Source organism: Sciurus carolinensis, chromosome 2 (genome assembly GCF_902686445.1).
Source record: "Sciurus carolinensis chromosome 2, mSciCar1.2, whole genome shotgun sequence".
Lineage (NCBI taxonomy): Eukaryota > Metazoa > Chordata > Mammalia > Rodentia > Sciuridae > Sciurus > Sciurus carolinensis.
Genome location: NC_062214.1, coordinates 98,346,164 through 98,367,894, shown reverse-complemented (window position 1 = coordinate 98,367,894; position 21,731 = coordinate 98,346,164). Strand labels below are relative to the sequence as shown.

Sequence of the window (21,731 nt, the reverse complement as noted above, 5' to 3'; positions counted from 1 at the left end):
TGATGGTAAATTTACAGCAGCACTTCTGCAAGACTTATACATCCCTGAAACAATGTGCATAAAGAGTTTACACAAAGTTCTGAAAGTAAGAAATTTTGGACAAAAGAACTAAGCCAGTTTGTTATGCACAAAGGTGTCTGAACTCTATCAATATGTTTTGCAAGCATCTCTACTATGTACAAGTACTGAAAAAACTATGACAATTGAGGAAGATTAGTAATGGGGATCACTGAAAAAAAAAAAAAAAAAAAAGACTGATTTTTTGTTTGTTTGTTTAAGAAAGAACCTTGCTGGGTGCTCCCACCAACTTGGGAGGCTGAGGCAGAAGTTTTCCAAGTTCAGTTACCTTCAGCAATTTAGCCCTGTCTCTAAATAAAATATTAAAAGGGGGCTGAGGATGTGGCTTGGTGATTAAGTGTTCCTGGGTTCAATTCCTGGTACCAAAAACAAGCAAACAACAACAACAAAAACCTTAAGAAAATCAATGAAAGCAAATGTCAAAATTTTTATAAAAAGTTAAAAAGAGTCAGGTTCACGAAAGGCAAGTTACTAGTGAAAATTTAGCCATAGTCAAACCACAGATGGGATTGCCTACCAGAGTTAATAGATAAACCCCAGTTCTTATTCCTTATGTATTTGTCTTAATCCTTGTCTGGAGATTCCCAATCATATGTTCTGTGCTGTTCTTAGTGACTCAGAGAATTCTGGTCCTATTATTTAAATATGAAATATTCTAGACAGTAAGGAAACCTCTTCAAGAAGCAGATATACAAGATTAAGGTTCCATTAAAACAAAAACAAAAACCAATCTCAAAGATTTACTTTGTGTTTTTTAAAATACTAAGGAAATGAGGAAACTAGATCCTCATTTAAGAATATTTTATTAGCACAGTAATTTTTTTCTAATAGCAAGAAAATAATCACCCTACAAAATGAGCATATGCCAAGATATAAGAACTCAGTAACAGTGCATTTATTTTAAAGTGGAAAAATCCCAATTATTCTACAGGGTACTTGATTTCAATTTGTTTCCTGTGGGTACTGTAATTTAAATGTTTTTCACCACCCCAGCATCTCCGGCAATGGAAACGTACCTGGCTTTACTTCGGTATATCAAGATGAGAACACAGATGAGGATGCAGGTCAAGGCTATGCCAACACCCACGGCAATGCCCGTCATTGATTTCTGGTCCAGATGGTAATAGCCTGAATAAACTAGAGGGGAGCACATTTACTCAGATCAGTCAGGAAAAAAAGATTTCATTTATTCTACTTCTTTCTTTAAAAATATTTTTTAATTGTAGATGGACACAATGTCTTTATTTTATTTATTTATTTTTATGTGGTGCTGAGGATTGAACCCAGTGTCTCACATGTGCTAGGTGAGTGCATTACCACTGAGCAACAAACTCAGCCCTTCGATTTATCCTAATTCTCAGGTAGATATTTGCTTTTCTATAATTTCTCTTCATCTCATAGGAAAAGTATTGATGTTATCCATATCTAAGCAGAAAAGTCATGGATTAATCTTCTATTTGGATTTCAGAAATCAGTCTGTTTCACAATACGGAAGATTCTGGGTTTTAGATACCATATTAGTACTTCTAACATGAACATCTATTCATAATTTCTAATCTAAAAGGCATAAAACAGATGGTCTTTGATGGACAAAGAACAGCTTTCATGTCATAGTGCCTTAAAAGCAGGTTTGTATGTTAAGAATAGTTTTCATCTACACACATGAGAACAGGGCTTCTTGAACTTTATTGTGCACATGGGTCAGTAAGGGATAAGCTAAAATAAAGATTTTGGTTCACTAAGTCTGGGCTGGGGCCTGTGATTCTGCATGTCTAATGCTTGTGTGATACTCAGGATGTTGGTTCCTAGACTCCTCTGAACAAGGTATCTGTAAAGCATATATGAGCCTTGTTTTCCCCTTCTTCTGATGAGATGGTAGCTATGGTGGCTACCTCCTTCCTCTTCCTAAATCCACTGCCCTGCCCTCTCTTTCACAGCACTGAATGACTCTTCCGTGGAGTTAAGGGTCCTTAATCCTGTCCCAAGTTTAGTGGGCATTTTCTCCATTTAACGTTGCCCCTGCTTCTCCAAAGAGGAGGAAAGGGAGGGGTCTAGACTTGAGACACACTTCCTTCTGATGGACAGTTGTACTCAGTGGAGTGAGGATGGCTCTTAAAGTAATTTTTCCAATAGCTTTTCTGGAGAGAACAACTTTCTTTTCACAAAGGCTGTGTTTCTGTGGTGAAAGCTCTTAATGAGAGCCATGTTCTTCTGAGCCTGAACACCACAACCACCTCTGCTGTTTACTTCTGTGGAACCTCCCAGGAAGCTCTGTCCCATCTGTTCACAGGTGGCACAGTTCCTCTACCCTGGTGGTTGCTCGGCTAGGAAAAGAAATTATTGGGAGCACGTGGTCTGAAAACTGCAGTTAATTCTGAGGTGATTCTGCCCCTAGGAGTACAAAGAAGAGCCATGCAGTCCTGTAACATCAGAACCTCGCCAGCAGTAATGTAACAAACCAAGTGTGGAGTTAGGGATATGGCAATTGTACAAGCTGAAAGGAAGTATAAGGAACCTAAAACTTCTTTTTTTCCTTAAGAATAATCTCAGTGACTGTGGCAGTATACAGACCTTTGGCATCAGCAGAATCTAAACGCTTGGGCCTCTGATTTGATTCAGAAGTCTCCTTGGGAAGTACTGCCAGTTCTACAGAATTTGAAAAGGGTCCTTCTCCCACCTCATTGGATGCTGATATCTTGACAATGTAAACATTTCCTGCCACCAGGTTTTCTAGCAATGCCATGGTTATTGCCCCTGTAAATACATGAATTTAAAATTAAGTATACTTTTACAATCATGCAAACATGGTCCTTTATTTTTACAATATCTATGTAATGGAATATTTTCATTATAGTACATTTAGAAAATATAAATAAAAAGAAAGTTACAATTTTCCACTGTTAACATTTTAATATATTTGTATGTATGCAAAAACATGTATGTACATATATTTACTGTGTTTTTGTATCTTAGAGTTTTCACGTTGTATTTATTTAAAATATAGGTTTATATTATTTATATTATGTGGGTACATCTATGTAAAGTTTTACTTTTTTATATAAATGGTATAAAGAACATTTAATTATGTAACATTTCAAGCACATACAAAGAGACAAAGGTACATGTAATGAACCTCAATCAATAATTACAATTAAAAATCCAGTGAAAGTTTTTTTTTTTTTTCTTTTTGGAAGTGTTTACTTTTGGTAATAACTATGGTAGATAATCTTGTTCTTCCTTTTTAAATTAGGAGCAAGGCAATTATTTTTGAAAGCATAAATATATCTTTCATGGGTCTATCATTATCTCAGATTTCTTCAAGGTAAAAAGGAAAGAAAGCGCAAAGTTCCAAAGGAAACTCAACATACTGAAGATCCAGATGTTAGATTATCTATCAAAATGACTGTGAGCAATCTGGCTAAAATCTTCTTTCCAAAAATAACCATCATTTGAATTTGCATATCATATGTGGTTTCTACAAGTATTTTCTCTATTGGCATGACTGCTACCGAGGATTCTTGTCTGGACCCTGATATTTCTTGAGGGATCTTTCTGTTCCTGTTTGGTCACTGCACTGAAGGATATTTCTTACAAGAGACTGCCACCCTAGGAACTACTCCTAATGTTAAGGAACTCAACCACAAAGTTGTCCCTGCACTGCCTTTGTAGGTGGATGTGCCCAGGGAACTCTAGCTTTCCTGGGGGTTTCATCTCATTTTCTCCTAAGGCAAGGCATCCTGACAATAATTCCAAAGGGCTCACAATAGCTTGTTGCCATCACCCTCTAGGCCAGAGCTGACTGCTCCAGCACACTTGCTGGAGTGAAGTGTGGGATGATGTTGGAGCTGAGGTCATAACACAGAGGCTACCTCTGCAGGTCACGCAGCAGTGTGGGGCAGCCAAACCCTCATCGGCAATGCCAGGAGCTCAACACCACTTGTTTTCATGTTCTCTGGTTGCAACTTGGCCTCAAAAGAGTGTGAGCTATTTGAGTACACAACTGTTAAATAAACAAACTAACCCATATTTAGAATCAGGAAGAATCTTTCCACTGTTACTATGTTCTTAGGCAGATGCAACAAAAAACAAAGATGTATTTGTGACATGTTACAATTAGCTAGAAGGAAGAACATTTCAATTTCTTCAAAACTGAGATATAAATAAAGTTTCCATTTTATCATAGCATAATTTAATTTTTACAAATGCCTGGCAAAAACCAATCGTACCAGGAACTAAAAGTCTTTTCATTTAATTTAAATTTTATAAATAGATCAGCAGTCATTCCCCCCAAGAAAAAGTGTCATTTAGAAAAAAGGAAAACTATAACATTCTAGTTCCCTGATGACACACTCACAAAGTATTTCCAAAATATAAAACCGATCTGTCACCATAGTATTTCAGCAGATTATTTCAATCTTGGTGTGATTATTTGTCTACTGACTTATATGCTAGCAAGTCTTTAGCTAGACTAGGAGTTTCACAGGTAAGACAGGGTGACAGGCCCAGTACTGGGCCAATGTGGACCAAATCTCGGCATGTTGCCAAGTCATCTGTACTTACAAGTGTACATTCTTCATGGGGAAATCATTCCCATCTCATGATTATTATAAGGAATAAATGATCCGTGACAGGTGTCTGATAGGAGTGTACGTACAATAAAAAAAAAGCTTTCTTTCTCACATGTGATTCTTCCTCTTCCACTTCTGGTGGACAAAAAAGTGTTTTTCATATTTGAACACCTAAAGGGGGCTACAGAATACTCTGTGATTTTTAACTGAACTTACATTAAAGTATAAGCTATTTATGACCAAAGAACTGTTAATTTAAAATACGAAGGCAGGTGTTGTCCAACCTCTCTACTTGGATATCTAAGAGGCATCTCAAATTTAACATGTTTAAAACCAAACCCTTGATTTCCCTACTGATCTGCTCCTTTTTTTCTTGCCAGCAAGTCTGGTAGGCTTTTCTTTCAAATTGTGTTCCAAGAGCTTCTTGTTCACTTCACCATCACCACCCTGTCCATACCCACATCAACTCTCACATGGAGACCTGCCTATTAAACGGTCTCCTAGCTTCTGCTCTTATCGCCTCATAAATCAACTTTTTAGGTAGCTTGCCAGAACAATCCTTTTTTAAAATTTAGATCTGATCAGTAGTCTCCAATATCTTCCCTCTTACAATAAAACCCATGTTTCACAAAATCTGGTCTATAAGATTACCTTGGTTACCTCCTTCTCTCATTTCGTAGTGCTTGTTTTTCCCCTCACTCTAACCTTCCTGGTCTTCTTGTTTTTCCTCAGGTCCTTCTGCCTTAGGGTCTTTGTGCTTCCCTCAGATACTAAAATGGCTATGCTAGATGTGATTTCTCCCAAGAGAACTTACCTTACTACCCCTACCACTTTGTCTCTTTCCCCTATTTAACCTTTCTTTATAGACTTACTTTCTTTATAGTTTGTTACCTGGGATACAAGCTTCAAAGGGGACAGGGATTTTTTTTTCCCCACTGTGGTGGTATGGCAAGTTCTTAGAAGAGTCTGGCACATGGTAATCATCAAATAAGACTTTAATAAATGAATATGTTCCTACTATGGGTAGTCAAATTCATTTGGCAAACACTGAATTAAATGGAGTCCTTTATTACAGGACTTAAATTTCTCATGTGAATCTAATAGGAAGAACAGTACATGGTGGTTCTCAAACTTATTTACAATTATGGAAGAAATTTTTCTGAAGAAGGAGCATCTTTCTAAACTTAGGAAACGCATAAAGAACAGAGTTAAGGAATTGCTGAGATGGAACATAGTTTTCTTCCAATGTCTTTTAGATTTAAAAATAATTGAGTAGTTGGTGCTGATTTATTACATACCAGGAAGGTAAAGCCTATAATTTTTGATCCACTTTAAATTACATACAAGTATAATATTGTACCACATTTCTGCTCAACCATGCTTCCATGTACCATTTTAGTCATAAAGACCATGTACTCACCAGAAATATTTTCAAATGTTTTGATTCATGAAAAAAGTCTTGTTTCATTTGGCATTAAATATGTGAATTAAGTATATAAATATATATAAAGCTAATATGTATATTATTAGATATATGGTAGAAAAATATTCTTGTTTTTCTCCAATGTTTTTCATACTATTACCTTTCTAAAAGTTCCCATATTTAGAAAAAACAATTTTACATTTTATTTTTTCTTCAAATGTTGTGTTGTTTTCTTTTTCATTAAATGTGAGTCAATGCCTTTATAGTTTTCTCTCTTAAAAAGGTATAACTGCTTTTTACTTATATTATTTGTTCTCTATGAAATCACTGGCATTAGCTATGAAAAGGGTTCTCTACATTTAACAAATGATAAAAGCTTTTCACAGAGAGAGTTTCTTAAAATTTCACCAAGCAGCACACGAGATTATTTTTTCTTGTGCACAATTATATAGTTAGAAAAGCTTACGTAGATGTAAAAACCCACAATTACAATCCATTTTGCTATTGAGACATCAAATAAAGTAAAATGTTGTTTTCTGATCTCTTTTCAAACATAAAAATGAATGCATTTGAAAAGAGAGACAACAAAATAATGGGGTTTTTTTTTGGCAAGTACAAAGAACTCAAAGACACCTCATTAAATCAGGTTTGTCATTTAGTCAAGTATTGCATCAATAAGCCATTTTGGACCTGAACAATTGAAACTGAATTATACATTTTTGGAAAATGGTAAGCTGTGGCATTTTAGTGAACTGCCCCAATGAATTATGCCTCCATCTGTTCACACCTTTGGGCAGCCCCATCCACAAAAACTCCGGGCTTGGCCTTGTGACTTGCTCTGTCCAATGGGACATCAGCAACTGAGACAAGCAGAAGTCTGTGAAGGTTTGAACTTGGGACTTCCTTCCTCTCATTCTGATTCTGAAACCCTCCTTTACTGTTTTTAGACTTCTCACACTCTATCCAAACTGGGATGGCTGAATCCTGTTGAGAGGTCAACAGAACTGCCCAGCTGATTCCAGTTAAAATTGCTGATTGAAGAAATTGTAAGAAAATAAAACAGTTAAGTTTTAGAGTGGTTTATGAGGTAGCAATAGTAATCAACAAATGTAAAGTTGCACAGCTACCAAGTACTTACTGCTTTCAAATCTCTTCAATGATCCAGAAACCAGGACTTAGTGAGGCTTCTGATATTGAGAACTACAAATATACAATTATCGAAACTCCAGCTAAAGTTAACATTCGCTTGCTTTACATCTGCATGCAAATAAATGTCTTTAAAGTTCACCTTCCTATTTGGGAAAATATTTCCCTTCAAAGGTAAACTGTGTGTGGAAGTGCCTAGCACTGTATCATGTTTACAATATGTGGATGGCCAACAAAATTCCTTTTTGAAATCCTTCTTAAGCTTTTAATTGCTTGGCAATTCTTTCCCCAGCATGTCTGAATTAAAGAAGTGCCAACATAATGAAGTTTTATTATTTATATGATGGTCCATCTAAAAACTGTCTTATGGAACTTGTCCAAATGAAAGATTAAAGATTTTAAAAAGAAGCCAGGCGCAGTTGTGCACGTCTATAATCCCAGTGACTCAGAAGGTTGAGGTAGGAGGATTGAGAGTTCAGTCAGCCTCAGCAACTTAGGGAAGCGATAAGCAACTCAGTAAGACCCTGTCTCTAAATAAAATGCAAAAAAGGGCTGGGGATGTGGATCAGTGGTTTAGTGCCCCTGAGTTCAATCCCTGGTACTAAAAAAAAAAAGGATACAGAGTTTGGAAATTTAGTTTTTCTCAAAAGGAGTGAGGGGAGGGGAGGGAGGTGGGGATGGGAAGAATGGTGGAACGAGATGGACAATATTACTCTACATGTATGATTATACTACTGGTGTGTGACTCTGCACCATATTCAGCCAGAGGAAGGAAAAGTTGTGCTCCATTTGTGTACAATGTGTCTAAATGCATTCTACTGTCATGTATAGCTAATTAGAACAAATTTAAAAAATAAAAGGAATAAAAATAAACAGCAAGACAAAGATTAAATTTATTATGGAAATCACATTTTCAGATGCATACTTTTATTCAAAAGCATGTATGTGAAGAGATAAAAGTGCCCTTGTTATTATTGTGATTATTGATATTATATGGTAAACAAACATGTATTTTCAAATAAACCATTATGGATAGAAGGTTGTTTTTTTAATGAGCATTCTCTGTTCATAATTCTGGTTAAAATCAAGTATTCCTAAGTTTAAAATGATATTAATTCTATTGATGAACAATAATAGTAAGTATTTACTTGTAACTTCCTTAAAGAATCAAAGCTAACAAGCTACAATATTCCTAATCAAAGCTTTTTGCAAGCTACAATATTCCTATTGAGTTAAAAAATATATTAAATACATTGTCAGTAAGTCCTAATCAGATTTTCCCTCTACTTAAGTGGACCCTAACATTCATTTGGGTCAATTTATTTGCATATGGACCATTTTTGTAGGAGTACAAATGTCTTTCCCTTAAACCAGGTCTTCTAGGATTGCCTACTCTAGAGCAAGATACAGTCCCATCAGAAACCTCCTAATTACCCATAATTCTCCCTCTCTCAGTTCTCTCTCCCTCCCATCCAAACTATCAAGTCCTATATGCATTTTACCTCCTTAGTTTCTTTCAACCATCCTTTCCTTTCTATCTCAATCCTCCCTTCTAGTACAGGCTTAATAGCCCTTTCCTAAACTATTAAGATTCACCTCCTCACTAGGAATATTATGCATTCCTCTGACACCACTCCTCCCCAGCCCAATCTCTTCTAGTCACAATTATTAAAATGATCATTCTGAAACAGGTCAATGGCTTCCCAAAGCTATTTGTATAAAACCAAAATTGTTAATGATTTGTTACTTCCTCACACATAAAAATATAAATTCAAAAGAAAACTCTCAATCCCTCTCTCCCTTTATTTCCTTATATCACTAATAATCTTACTTTTCATCCTCCTTAAAAATTTATGATTATGGGAAGTCTAAAGCCAGTCTTGGCAACTTATGAGAACCTGTCTCAAAATTAAAAAAAATAAGAAAAGAATGGGGGATATATCTCAGTGGTAGAGCACTTGCCTAGCATATGTGAGGCACTTAGCTCAACTCTAGAACTTCAAAATAAAAGGGGAAATAAATAATTTATGACCATATTTACCTTCTCGGTGTAGGACTTGCCACTCTCCTGCAATCCAGGCCTTCCTGGAGGCATACAAGATAGTATAGCGTGTCACAACTGTCTCCGGGCCATCAGGGGGTTTCCAGGAAACCAGGGCAGTGTCATCCTCTATCAATGTTACTTTTACTCCAACTGGTGGGCCCGCAGGTGCTTGTACATATGTAAAACATATTATATTACTAGGATAAAATGGTTCATAAACAACTCAAATGCCTGCTGATAATACTGATAAGTTTGGAAAAGAGTTTGAAAAAATAGAAACTATCATTTTTTAAGCTCACTGGTGATAATGGTGAAGAACATTTTTCCCTTCTTTTTTTGAAAGTTAATTTCATTTTTATGTTTAAAGGATTAAAAAGCATTCAGAAGATGACAGTATCCAACATGGGGACTTATTAAGTCAAAGGGATAGCATTTTTTAGACTCTCAAAATGTTTGTGCTAAATTACTAATTAGGAAGGGTTACAGTTCTATCATATAGTAAGTCTCATCAGTTACTGCACATGAACTGTGGTTCCTACTAACACATACAGAACCATGACTTAACCTGATCTAGGAGACCTTTGAAGAAAGTGCCAAAACATTTATTTCCCCAACATGGTATAAACCAGTGAATTTAAAGGAAAGACTGAAGTCTAATAATTTATAACAGTGAAAAGTAGTAAGATCTTGGAATTTTAGTTGACTCCAAGTTTAATATGAGCTAAACTTGTGAATAGCTGGTTTGGGGCCCATATTTCCTATGGAATAATGCCAAAACCAAACCAACAACAACCAGTGTTCACTGACATACATGTTTCTTGCTCTCTTTTAACATAATTAAAATAGAGCAGGAACGCTCCTTCTAGATCATCTAGTAGTTCATCCTCATTCCGGAGAAAAGGAAACCAGACCTAGAATCATGATATATCTCAGAGTCATAAATGCTCCTGAGAACTCACACTCAATCAAGTATATTCACTGTGCATAGCTTCAAGCTCCTAGAAACAGATTCCAATGTGGGTTCCTATGAGCATTAACAAATACCATTATTCACTGACTTCCATTTTCAATTATTTGTGTGTAAGTGGGAACCAGCATAGTATCTTTCTCAAAATGATATATGTATTTCTAAAAATTTCCTTAAAAATTTTTTTGAAGATAAAACCCAGAATAAAACTGTTTTCTATACCTTCTGGAAGTGTGGAATGATAGACTACAGGGCTCCAGGGACTGGAAAGCTGATCCACATGCAATCGAACAGCAAATTCATATTTGGTGTTTGGTTCTAGACCTTGAACCAACATGTGAGTTTCTGAACTAAAATACACAGTAATGAAGTTGTTAATGTCAGCGGCCCACTGTTTCTAAAAGACTATCTGTTTTTCTAATTAATAGGTAGATAGAACATACCATCATTACTCATGAGCTCACTTTCTTTAAACATATTTTTAGACTGTAAGAGTGCAACCTATTAAATACTATATTTAGCATTATTCTATAGAAATAACCCTACAAGTTGCCTCTCTCAGAAGAAAACAGAAAATTAACTTTATAGAAATGTCCCAATTCAAGGGGACTTGCCCGGAAATACTGGAGGCCCAATCATTTTTTCAAATCATCATGATGACACTGGGCATGGTGGTACATGCCGGTAACTCCAGCAACTCAGGAGGCAGAAGCAGAAGGATCTAAAGTTATAGGTCAGCCTTAGCAAGTTAGTGAGACCCTGTCATAAAATAAAAAAAATAAAAGGGACTGGGGATGTGGTTAGTGGTAAAAGCATCCCTGGGTTCAATCCCCAGTACTCCATCCCCTCCAAAAAATCAAAGCATCATGATGATCACTTTTGTAACTCTAACCTTCAAAAACAGAATGACAGCCCTATTTTTTGATGCCAATGTTTAAATGTTCCTTTGTTTTTTTTCTTTAAACATGCTGAGTTTAGTTACTTGAAAATAATAATTGCTTCTTGCTTAATCATGTTGCTGATTTTTTTTTTAAATCACACGCAAATCAACTTTAAAAAGTACAGTTTTCAGTACTAAATATGGTAAAAACTGGGAGGTAAAACTCCCAGCTATTTTGGAAGGTAAGTGTGCACAGTTGAAGTCCCAGCTGGGCCCAAGACAGTGAAAAGCATGCATGAGGGGACAGCAAGGCAAAGGAACCCTCCATTAACAGAAGCTACGTACGTTTGCAGGTACAGAACCAAAGAGGCATTCTGCAGGCCGACAGGGTTACAGCGGATGGTGTAGTTAATGATTTGTGCAGTGGTGAACGCAGGCCTCCTCCAGTGCAGAAAGATGGAAGATGAGCTGTTGGCCTTGGCATACAGATGGTGTGGTGGTGGTGGAGGAGGGACCATGCGATCTCGAACAGCTATTGAAAAGATAACATTCATTCACGGCATGACATAAAGTTTAATGTAGAAAGTGGTAAAAATCAGAATATCCCACTGTGTGAGCTGATTTTAGGTCATTTTTCCACCAGAAACTCATGGTCTGGAGGTATATCACCCAAACCTAAACAACTCTTCTGAGTGAGGTAAGGAGTCAAATACTGTCAATAGGGAACAGACAGGACAACAAAAGCACAGTGAAGTTGAGCTACTAGCCAAGGACATTAAGAAAATACAGCATCCTTTTTAGTAGCAATAAAACAGAATAATAATTGGAGAGCAACCATTAGCCTCAAGCTGAAAGCAGACAAAAGAAAATTCAGTAGGTAGGTTTTCAGTGGTTATTTTTCCCAGTGTTTATTTTTCTGTTACATTTCTAACAGATTTTTCCTTGCAAAATTAACATAGGTACATTAATTTAAAGATCTCACTTAAATATTTACTGAGCACCTACTTGCTCAAGATACTGTGCGAGGCAGCATGAGGGATATAAAGTAAACCACCAAGGCTTCCAGTTAGTAATGAGAATGAAATTTCAAGGAGGAGAACAAGGAGGGTGAACAACCACCACAACTCTCACGTACACACGCATCCGGGTGTGCTGACAGTCTGGTCAGCCTGGTAGCCATCTTCTATGTTGTTGTAAGCCAGCAGCCTCACGTGATATTTTCTTCTAGGGTCTACAGAGAAACCAACACATAACTGTCAGGACCAGCCCTCTAGATATGAGGAAATGTTCTAGACAGAGCCTTTCTAGATTTTAGTTTGAAAACCTTCTCAATGCATGAAACTTCTAAGGAAAATGAAATTTTTCTTCTTTTCCCTACATGGCATGACTCAGTAATTCACTTAGTATGGCACTGCTACTGTGACTATCTACCTGACACCTCAGACTTTACTGTACTTAATGTAATTTCAAATAATCACATCCACCCCTCTTCCCCTCCATCCTTCTGCTCAAATGACCACAGGAGGTTATATTATAAAGAAGTTATACTATGTTATAACTGTGAAGAAGTTTTGTTTTTGGCAGTTATACTCGAGGGTAGTTTACCTAAAAGCACAGAAATCAAAGTGAGATTGTTTTCTCCCTCAGTGTTAACTTAAATTACAAATGACATCTTTAAGTACCTTTGAGAACTTACATAGATAGGTGTCTTTCAAGTTTTAAATTTGACTTAAGTGTAACATTTTAACAAATTACATTTTCAAGTCTAGAGGTAAATTCAAGAAGGATAAGTTGGAGCTCCCTCTACTGGTGCCTGTTAACTACTGCAATACTAAAACTGAAATCCAAGTCATGTACCTTAAAACAATTTTTTCATGGCTTTGGGGAGATAACATTTACAATTTTTAACTGAAACACTTTTTAAAATATTCAAGGGGTTAATAATATAAATATGCTTAAAGTTAATTGTAATAACATTTAACTACAAAGTACTTAATGCAAAATTAAATACTGCATTTATTGTAATTAAATACATACTACGTATGTCTCTTATTGACCAAACACAAATAAATTCAACATTTTATTAGAAAATTCTTAATAGATATATATTTTCAGTGTAAGAAAAGACAAATAATAAAAATACTAGAGTGAATTCAAACATTTAAAACTTCAAAAGTAAAATGTAAGTTTTATAAAGCTTTTCAAAGTAATTTAAGAATCTGAATAAACATTTTAGAAGCTGATGAAAGTATTATAATATTGAGTATTAAAAGGCCTTAAAATAATGTCCTAAAATAGCCGGGTGTGGTGGCACAAGACTATAATCCCAGTGGCGTGGGAGTCTGAGGCAGTAAGCAAATCAGTGAGACTCTGTCTCTAAATAAAATACAAAACAGGGCTGGGGATGTGTCTCAGTGGTTGAGTGCCCCTGAGTTTAATCCTTGGTAAAAATCCTAAAATACAACATTTTCGTTTCCACTTGTTTTGATAAAATCAAAATCACAAGAAGAAAAATTTCTACAACTTAGAAGATTTCAGTACTAGATAGAAGGCAGGAAAACTAATAACATTTGACCATCTTACAGGAGAAAAAATCTTTTAAATATAATGTCTTATTTGATGTTCACAAAACTCCAAAGTGTGTGTTATCCCTGTTTTATAAACTATGGTACATTGGTGTTAAGGATAATGTCTAAGGTCATCCGAAGCTGAGCCAAGAACTTGTGGGTATTTCTATGACAAAGTACAGGCTTCTGAGTTTACACAAACACATAATGTCTTTATCACAAGGAAGTTTGTCTTCTAACAAATTTCAAAACAGAGATGTTTGAACATCTTAAAATTATCAGAAAACATGTTCACATTTGGATTTCATGACTGAAATTATATCTAAGAAAGCACTAAAATTTTTTTAAATTCTAAAGGTTTTGGTATAGATTGATAACTATATAATTTGGATCTGATTTCTTCTTTCTTTGCTCCTAACATTTTGCTGTACGTTCCAGGCAACTGGATCCTGGGTTCAATATCACATATGCTCCCTCTGAACTGGTACAAATGGGATTCAATTAGCTCTTTGCATCTTAGTTCTTTATTCACAGTACAACTCTGAAAAACATTTCTCTAGCGTGTTTTTAGGGAAGCCCCCTCATGTAAAGTATCCTGTCAGGCATGTAGCAGGTACAGTCAAGGAAAGAGAGGCAGATTCTCCCTTGAAGCAGCTCACATTCTCTGTAGAGAGCCAAACATGGATAGCTGATTGTGATAGAGTGTCAGTATTAGTGGAGAAATCATTCATTTTTTCACTTTTCAAACAACCTCAGTCAACACTGCATGAATACTTCTGGAATGGTTAGTGTTTATTAGTCCTAAAATGGTGTCTTCAAGCTTTCCCTTCATTCTCTTTAAAATATAAACTGCATACACTAAACTTTAAAAACATTTTTTGTTGATCAGACAGAAGCAATTTATGTGTCTGAAAGATGAAAGAACTGAGTTGCTCCTTTAATGCCCTGGCACCTGCCTGCTGCCCACTTAGACCAGACTCATATGAGCCCCACACAAGGAGAGCAGCACTTCTGAGGCCAGGTGGAAACCATCCATATACCCTGGAGACTCCAGTGGCAGGCTCTTTCCCATGCTGGTTTACCTGAGGTCAGGAAAAGACAAACCACCAAGGAGGAAAATCAACTACATAAACCAGAATAAGTCTAGAAAAATAAAATTACAGGATATACCACATGGAAAAAATAAAAGAGAAGGAAAACCCATTTGCATTTGTTCATGTGTGAGCTACTCATTAAGCCATAAAAAGAATCTCAAGTTAAATAATTCAAAATGGTTAAAGGCAAAACAGTATTGGGTAACATGGGTCTGCCATGCAGAGTAGCCACATCTTTCTCTTCAGCCTTAAACAACCCTGATTCTAGACACTATATTATTTTGGTTTGTTAATCCAGAGACCCTGCAACAACCTGGCTCATTCTTGTTTTTCAATTTGTTAGAAATATGACTTTAGATACTATTTGTAAATTTAACAGAAGAACCAGGGACCATCATACTTAAGTTATAATGAGCATTATCAAGCAATGAGAGTTACCAGTTTAGAAAGAAAAAGAGAAGACTTACATGATTAATAGAATTAAGAATACAGAGTAAGAAAAAGAAACTTTTAGAACCCACGTATTATGTATAAGTAAATGCACAAAGAATGAACCTAAGTAGCACAAGTTTTAAACCGTACAGTTCTGCAGATTCTTTGCACATAAGAGACAAAGCAGAGACCAGGATCAACACCACGAAATACCCCTGGGAACCTGTTCTGAAGGCCTGAGATAGCCCTTCTTGAGTTAATTAAGCACTGCCACGTAGGTAGTGCTGGGTTACATGAGACTCAGCAGACTTAGGCTATGTGGTTTGGTGGAAAATAGCAGAGTCAGGAAAGCAGCCACAAAGAATAATGCAGGCTTCCTCAAAACCCAGCAAAGGAAGGAGGAGAAAGACAGAGGTCGGGCAGAGTTGGTCCCAGTTCCTTAAAAACTCAACACAAGGGGCATAAAAATTGCTCATCGATTTTTACTGTTCCTAGGGGTGATGGCTCATACAAATGGTATTTGGATTTAGGGTAAAACCTGCTTAAACAAAACACACATATGATCCTAAATGTTTTGATTCATATCAGTCCAGCTCTGTAGTGCTGGCTTACATAAAAGTGACTGTGGTCTCTAGTCTAATGTATTTGTCTCTTCTTTATTAAGGAGTCAAACTTTGGCCTAAAGGTTTGGCCTAAAGCTTGCCTCAACTTCCTTCTTTCCTGATTTCTTCTCACCACCAGCTATTCCAACTTGGAGCATTAGTCATGGAAAGAAGCAGCAGATTCAGGAGTCTGACTGAACAAGAAAGAGTTCACAGGTACCAAATAAACACTGATCAAGTGTCTACAAAAAGTCTTGTATTGCATGGAGGATCCATGGATTAGAACACAACTTTTGCATTGGATTTCCATCTACTGAAGGATACTGATAAATGAGTATTTCACATGCATTATTATTTACTAGACTTGAGCATTTCTTGTTCTTCTAAACTTCATTTATTTTTTTCTGGAAGATGGAGATATAACAGGACCTCCCTTATAGAGATTTTCAAGAGTATTAAATGAAATCATAGTTTGTGCAGTTCCTATAATTAGTAAACACACAAAACTATTATTACATGAATAAAGTTGCCTGGCAGAACAAAAAAAAAGACCAAAAATATCATGCACTTAACAAACTTGAGAATCATCTTACTAAATCTTGTGAATATCAAAGATATTTATTCACACAAACAAGGCCTAGAGTCCAGAATATCAGCAAATTAGCAATTAGCAAACACTGAAGCTGAGCTCTATTCTCTATCCTCATTAATATTCCATGGTGCATAGGGCAAGTAAAGGTTCCCAAAGTGTGTCTGACTTACATAAAACAATTGAAAGGGCTGTGTTTTGTGTTTATGACCAATAAGAATGTTTGATGTTTTGGCAAACATGTTACATGTGGCAAATCCACATTCACCCACATCTTCCGTATTCATCTAATAATCTCCCATCTGCTAACAAAGAAACAGCCTTGATGATGATTAATGCTTTGGAAAACAACTTAATGAATTTCTTCCCTAATGGAAGAACAGTAAATTGTTTCATAAAAGTGAAATATGGAAGAGTTTGAGGGCTAGTATTAAAAACAGTAAGCAGATGGACACAAAAATTAATCCAATCTGTTAATTACATCCCATTTTTACAACCAGGTGTTTATTGCTTTTAGTAACTATAACTCAGAACAAGAAAGATGAAAGTCAATAAAATGAGATTCTCAGTAAATGCCAAAATTTTTAAAAGCTATATTCACCAAAATCTGCTTAGTTCCATTCTAACTGAATGAAATTAACAACAGTACACCAGCTGTATATGGACACCTCTTTAGTTACCTACTAAAATTTCTGATATAATGTGGCCGTTTCATTGCAATGTATCCTTGAAGACCACATAACAAACCCCTGGTCTCCTTCTTCCAGTATTTTACTTGAAAAACTTGCATTTCTTTTCTCCACCACAAGATGGCATCTGTGAGTCTAAAGACAGTGATGACCACACTCCACTATTAAGAAGGTAGATACCCAGATATACCAGCTGAAACTGCTGGACAATCAAACCAAAACAGGTATGCATGGAATAGAGCTGCCACTTAAGTTTAACCAAATGAAACTCCTGATAAAATGCAAAGTAGTAAGAAGGAAGAAAGGCTAACTTGGATCTGTGTCATACATATAAATATTTCATATGAGTTTCAAAAAACCATAAGATAGGCATTGTTTCTGCCACCTGTCCTTTCCTAAAGACTCAGCACTACTAAGAAGCTAAGAGACAGCCTAGCACAGTGATGAAGGGCTGAGATGTTAAACCAGGCTTGAATGGATTCCAATTCAAGAGAGGTCACAACTGGGTAATAAGGGGAAGTTATTTTTCTTTCTCTGTGACTTGGTTATAAAAATCTATAAAATAGCCATGATGATAATACTGGCATCTACCTCATGAATGTTGGAAGGAGAAGACAATTTACTCACATAAAGTATTTAATAAATGTGTAGTGGTATAATAACATCATTATCATCAAATGATAATAATAAACTGAAAAAATATCAATACAGATAGAGCATCCTTAAACCCCAAATCCAAAATCTGAAATACTCTGGGTTCTAAGCATTTTGGATAAGGGTCAAATACCCACTACCAGCTTCCCATACATCTAGCCCTGGTGCCCTCTCTTGAAGAACAGCAGGATGGTATAGGAATTAAAGGAGCAGACTATGTGAGTTTGAGTCATGTTCCCTCACTTAAAAAAGAAGACTTAAATGACTTTATATGTCTAAAATATTTAGAAAAATATCTGGTACCTGGTATATGCTTATTTAGTGCTAAATAAATAAATGTAGGTAAGACAGCTGGCTTGGGGATTGGGATTTTAATCTTGAATTAACTAGTGTAGCTGTGAAAGTCAGTTTCCTGGAACTTAGTCTCCTTGTCTGTTAGATTAGAAAAAGGACGTAGTTTCAGTTGGTCTCAAATTTGTTTAGATAACAGTATATTAGGGAGCCAAGACAAAAGTAAAAATAAGCATAATGCTTCAAGATAGAAATAACTGCTGCAAAGAGATTTGTTACAACTCTAAAAGCATTCACAAGTAGGAATGATTACTACTACTTTGGAGTGAGGAGAGCTTAAAGAAGTGGCATTCGAGAATCTGAACCTGTAGGAAGACTAGGAAGAAGAGATCAAAGACAAGGGAAGAAGACAAGCAATGGCTCAGAGACAGTAACCCAGATGGGAAAAAGTACCAGAAGAGTACAGATTTGCTGCTGGGTCCAGGAGTGAGGGCCACACAGAAAAGTCAAGCTGGGAACAAATTGCAGAGAGCTCTAGGGGCCAGGGGAGATGTTGTGGATTTTATTACATATACACAGGACACAGCTGACTAAATGGAATTGTTGAGAGAACAGATAATAAAGAGTAAGAAAGTGCCAAAAATTTCAAATCACTATGTATTACTTTATTATTTACTTAAAATATTGCAATAGAAAAGTTTTGGTTAAATTAAGCAGTGAAGTGTCATTAAGGGAGCTTCAAAGCATCAAAAATAGTCAAATTGATATATATAGGTGTGTGTACATATAGGTGTGTGTACATATAGGTATATATATGTGTATGTGTGTATGTGTGTATATATATGTGTTCATACATATATGTGAAGTATATATAAATCTGAAAATTTGCTGATATAAGATCAGCACATACTGAAGGTGTTCAAATAGGAAATAATCAGAAAAGTTAGGTGAAATTCTGCAGGATGTAATGCAGCCAAATGTCCATTTTTAATTTAATCTTTTGTCTTGCTAGGTTTTGTGCAAGCCTTTTCAGGTCCATTGTTCCCTTGCAGTCAGACTAGAGAGCTTCTTGGCCTGGCTAGCCAGGGTGACGGCACTGCCCCCAAGCCTGTCCCTTCAAAACAATACCCCATATAATTATTCAGAGAAGAGGCCAGCAGTACGGACTGCTGTGACACCTGGGTCATGGCCTCTGACACAGAATCTGGGGCCAGACCAAGTCTGGTCCAGCAGCAGAAGAGCAGGAAAAATGCTAAGGGGGATGGGTGGGAAAGGAAAGCAGAGTGAAATACTATGCTTTAAAATGCTATGTTTAAACACAGTAACGAAAACACAAATCACATTTAACAGTGTGATTTGCCTTCAAGTTTTCCAAATGTTGTAAGACTACAGCATTTCTCCACTCTCAACCACACTGAGATGAGGGGAGCAGGTCTCTTTCAGAGGAAATTCTTATCTTTTATCATCACACTTCATGGAAAAAGTTAGTTAATTCATGATGGTTTAAATAATGTCTTAAATGAATATGCAAATATGCTGAATTAAAGACAGGTTTTTAGCTAAAAGAACAAACATTTTACTTTAAGCCTAGATTAAAAATCCAACCTCCTTTTGTTTATAAACTGAATTTCTGTAAAAGACTGTTAAACATTTTTCACTCCGCATTATAAATTTTCAGGGGTTATCTTTAATGATGACTTTGTTGGTGTTATAAATCTGTTCTGTAATAATGCAGAATATTCACTTAAGTGTAAAACAGAAGGGCAGATGGAGGGGGTAACTCACCATGCCCCAGCCTTCCCTGTGTGCTCTGAACATAGCTCTCTGTGAAGCTGACGGTATTGTCTGAACCTGTAATGACTCAGTCCCTCCTCCACCCTCCTGGAGGGCCTCAAGATAAATAACACCTTGGACACCCAGCAAAAACATCCCCTCTCCTACTGAGTCTATGATAATTTAGAAGAAAGTTCTTTGTATGTGACTTTTATGAATCAAGTTTCCTCTCAAAATAAATATATCCTTTTTTTTTTTTTTTTTTTTTTTGGTGCTGGGGATCGAACCCAGGGCCTTGTGCTTATAAGGCAAGCACTCTACCACCTGAGCTATCTCCCCAGCCCTCAAATATATTCTATTAACAGTCTCTATTTTTAAAACCACCACAAAATGACTGGGATTGTGAAATCCAGAGGCATAAGGCTTTCCCAATTATATTGTATTCACTGATTTTTTTTTTAGTTGTAGATGAAAGTAATACCTTTATTTGTTTTTTTTTACGTGGTGCTGAGAATTGAACCCAATGCCTCACACGTGCTAGGTGAGTGCTCTACCACTGCGCCACTACTCCAGCCTTTTCACTGACATTTTGATTGTGCTTTCTTTTTGATCTTGTAACCTCACTTTTACACATCTATCAGGCTTTCAAGACTTCTTTTTAAAAATATTTATTATTTTTGACAAATGTATTACTTCATGCTGTCTGGTTAAGAAAAATTTAGAGTCAAAGATTTCTACTTTAACACGGCTATTAAGTGAATCTGATTTACATCCATACACTGAAAAACTAATCTGAAAGTGATACTGCAGGCCTCCATCCACAGGGTTTTTGATCTGTATTCTTCTCTAATGGGAGACCTTTTCCTTTGTGAATCCTATAGAAGAAAGGCACTTCACTGGTCTAATTTTGTAAGGTGAGTCCCACTATACTATCCCTCTACGGAAATGAGCTAAGGGTTGATATTTCCTTTGCATGGGGAGGAGAAAGAGTAAAGAGCAGTGGCTTAACTGTCCCAAAGTTTATGAGTCATATATGAACCATATTAATAAGGCTCTGTCCACTTAAGACATTCCTGATTAATTTAAAAATGAATACAATGAATGACTGCTGATTACAAGAATTTCTAAGTTCAAAAAAGTGTGTTAGTGTATGTAGTGTGTATGTAGTCTATGACAATTAAGAGGGTTTCAAACTTACAAACCAAGTCTATTTAAAATTGTTACTTAGAAAATGTGATAAATTCCTTTGATTATGTTGATATTTCTGTCAGGAGCAATGCTTACCCTAAAAGCACCCACAGTGGAATACTCAAGTGGCCAGTAGCACACTGTACTTGCCTAGCATTTGTTTAAGTAGCTACTCTGCCAACATGCATACACAGTCTGTCTCACATACATCAATGACTTACAAACAATATTTTTACAGACTGACAGAGAGAGCCTATTCATGATAGCCAAACTTCCCCTGAAGCTATGAAATAAATTTCCTCCCAGGACTAACATTTCTCCATTTCACTGTCACGGGCTCGCCGTGCCATTTTGACCCTTTTGTGAGGCGGCATGAAAATACCATCTATCATCTCCCGAACCATAGCAACTTGGTCAGAGGTGCACAGTTTCATTGCAAAAACATCTGCAGTTTGATAACCATCCCTCCAGATCTCAACCCTCAGCAGTTAAAAGCAGGATGGGAAAGGTGCAGGTAGACAGCTTGAAGAGTGAAATCACTCTTAAATCTCTTCTCAAGTGGGAAATGCAAGCTGGGGAAACATCGGCTTCATCAATCATAGGGATAAAGTCATGATTGTTTATTTGCACCTCCTTTAAACCCACAAGAAGTACTAATGTAGGATTCACTTAAACTTTGCTGAAAGCATCACCCTGAAATCAATTGTAATGCCAGCAGACAAGAGGGAGAAGTTCTTTGATATAAG

At 36.3% G+C, this 21,731-nt stretch overlaps 1 protein-coding gene across 1 annotated transcript in view; it reads right to left on the bottom strand.

Moving 5' to 3' along the window:
- The window catches only part of Prtg (protogenin), a 114,541-nt gene that overhangs the window by 3,525 nt on the left and 89,285 nt on the right, over positions 1-21,731 (bottom strand). The window contains exons 12-17 of the mRNA XM_047539281.1: positions 12,242-12,337; positions 11,452-11,638; positions 10,449-10,576; positions 9,257-9,427; positions 2,650-2,832; positions 1,095-1,215 (exon numbers count right to left, since the gene is read on the bottom strand). Of these exons, the coding sequence (XP_047395237.1) occupies positions 1,095-1,215; positions 2,650-2,832; positions 9,257-9,427; positions 10,449-10,576; positions 11,452-11,638; positions 12,242-12,337 (886 nt within the window). The remainder of the gene's footprint in view (positions 1-1,094; positions 1,216-2,649; positions 2,833-9,256; positions 9,428-10,448; positions 10,577-11,451; positions 11,639-12,241; positions 12,338-21,731) is intronic.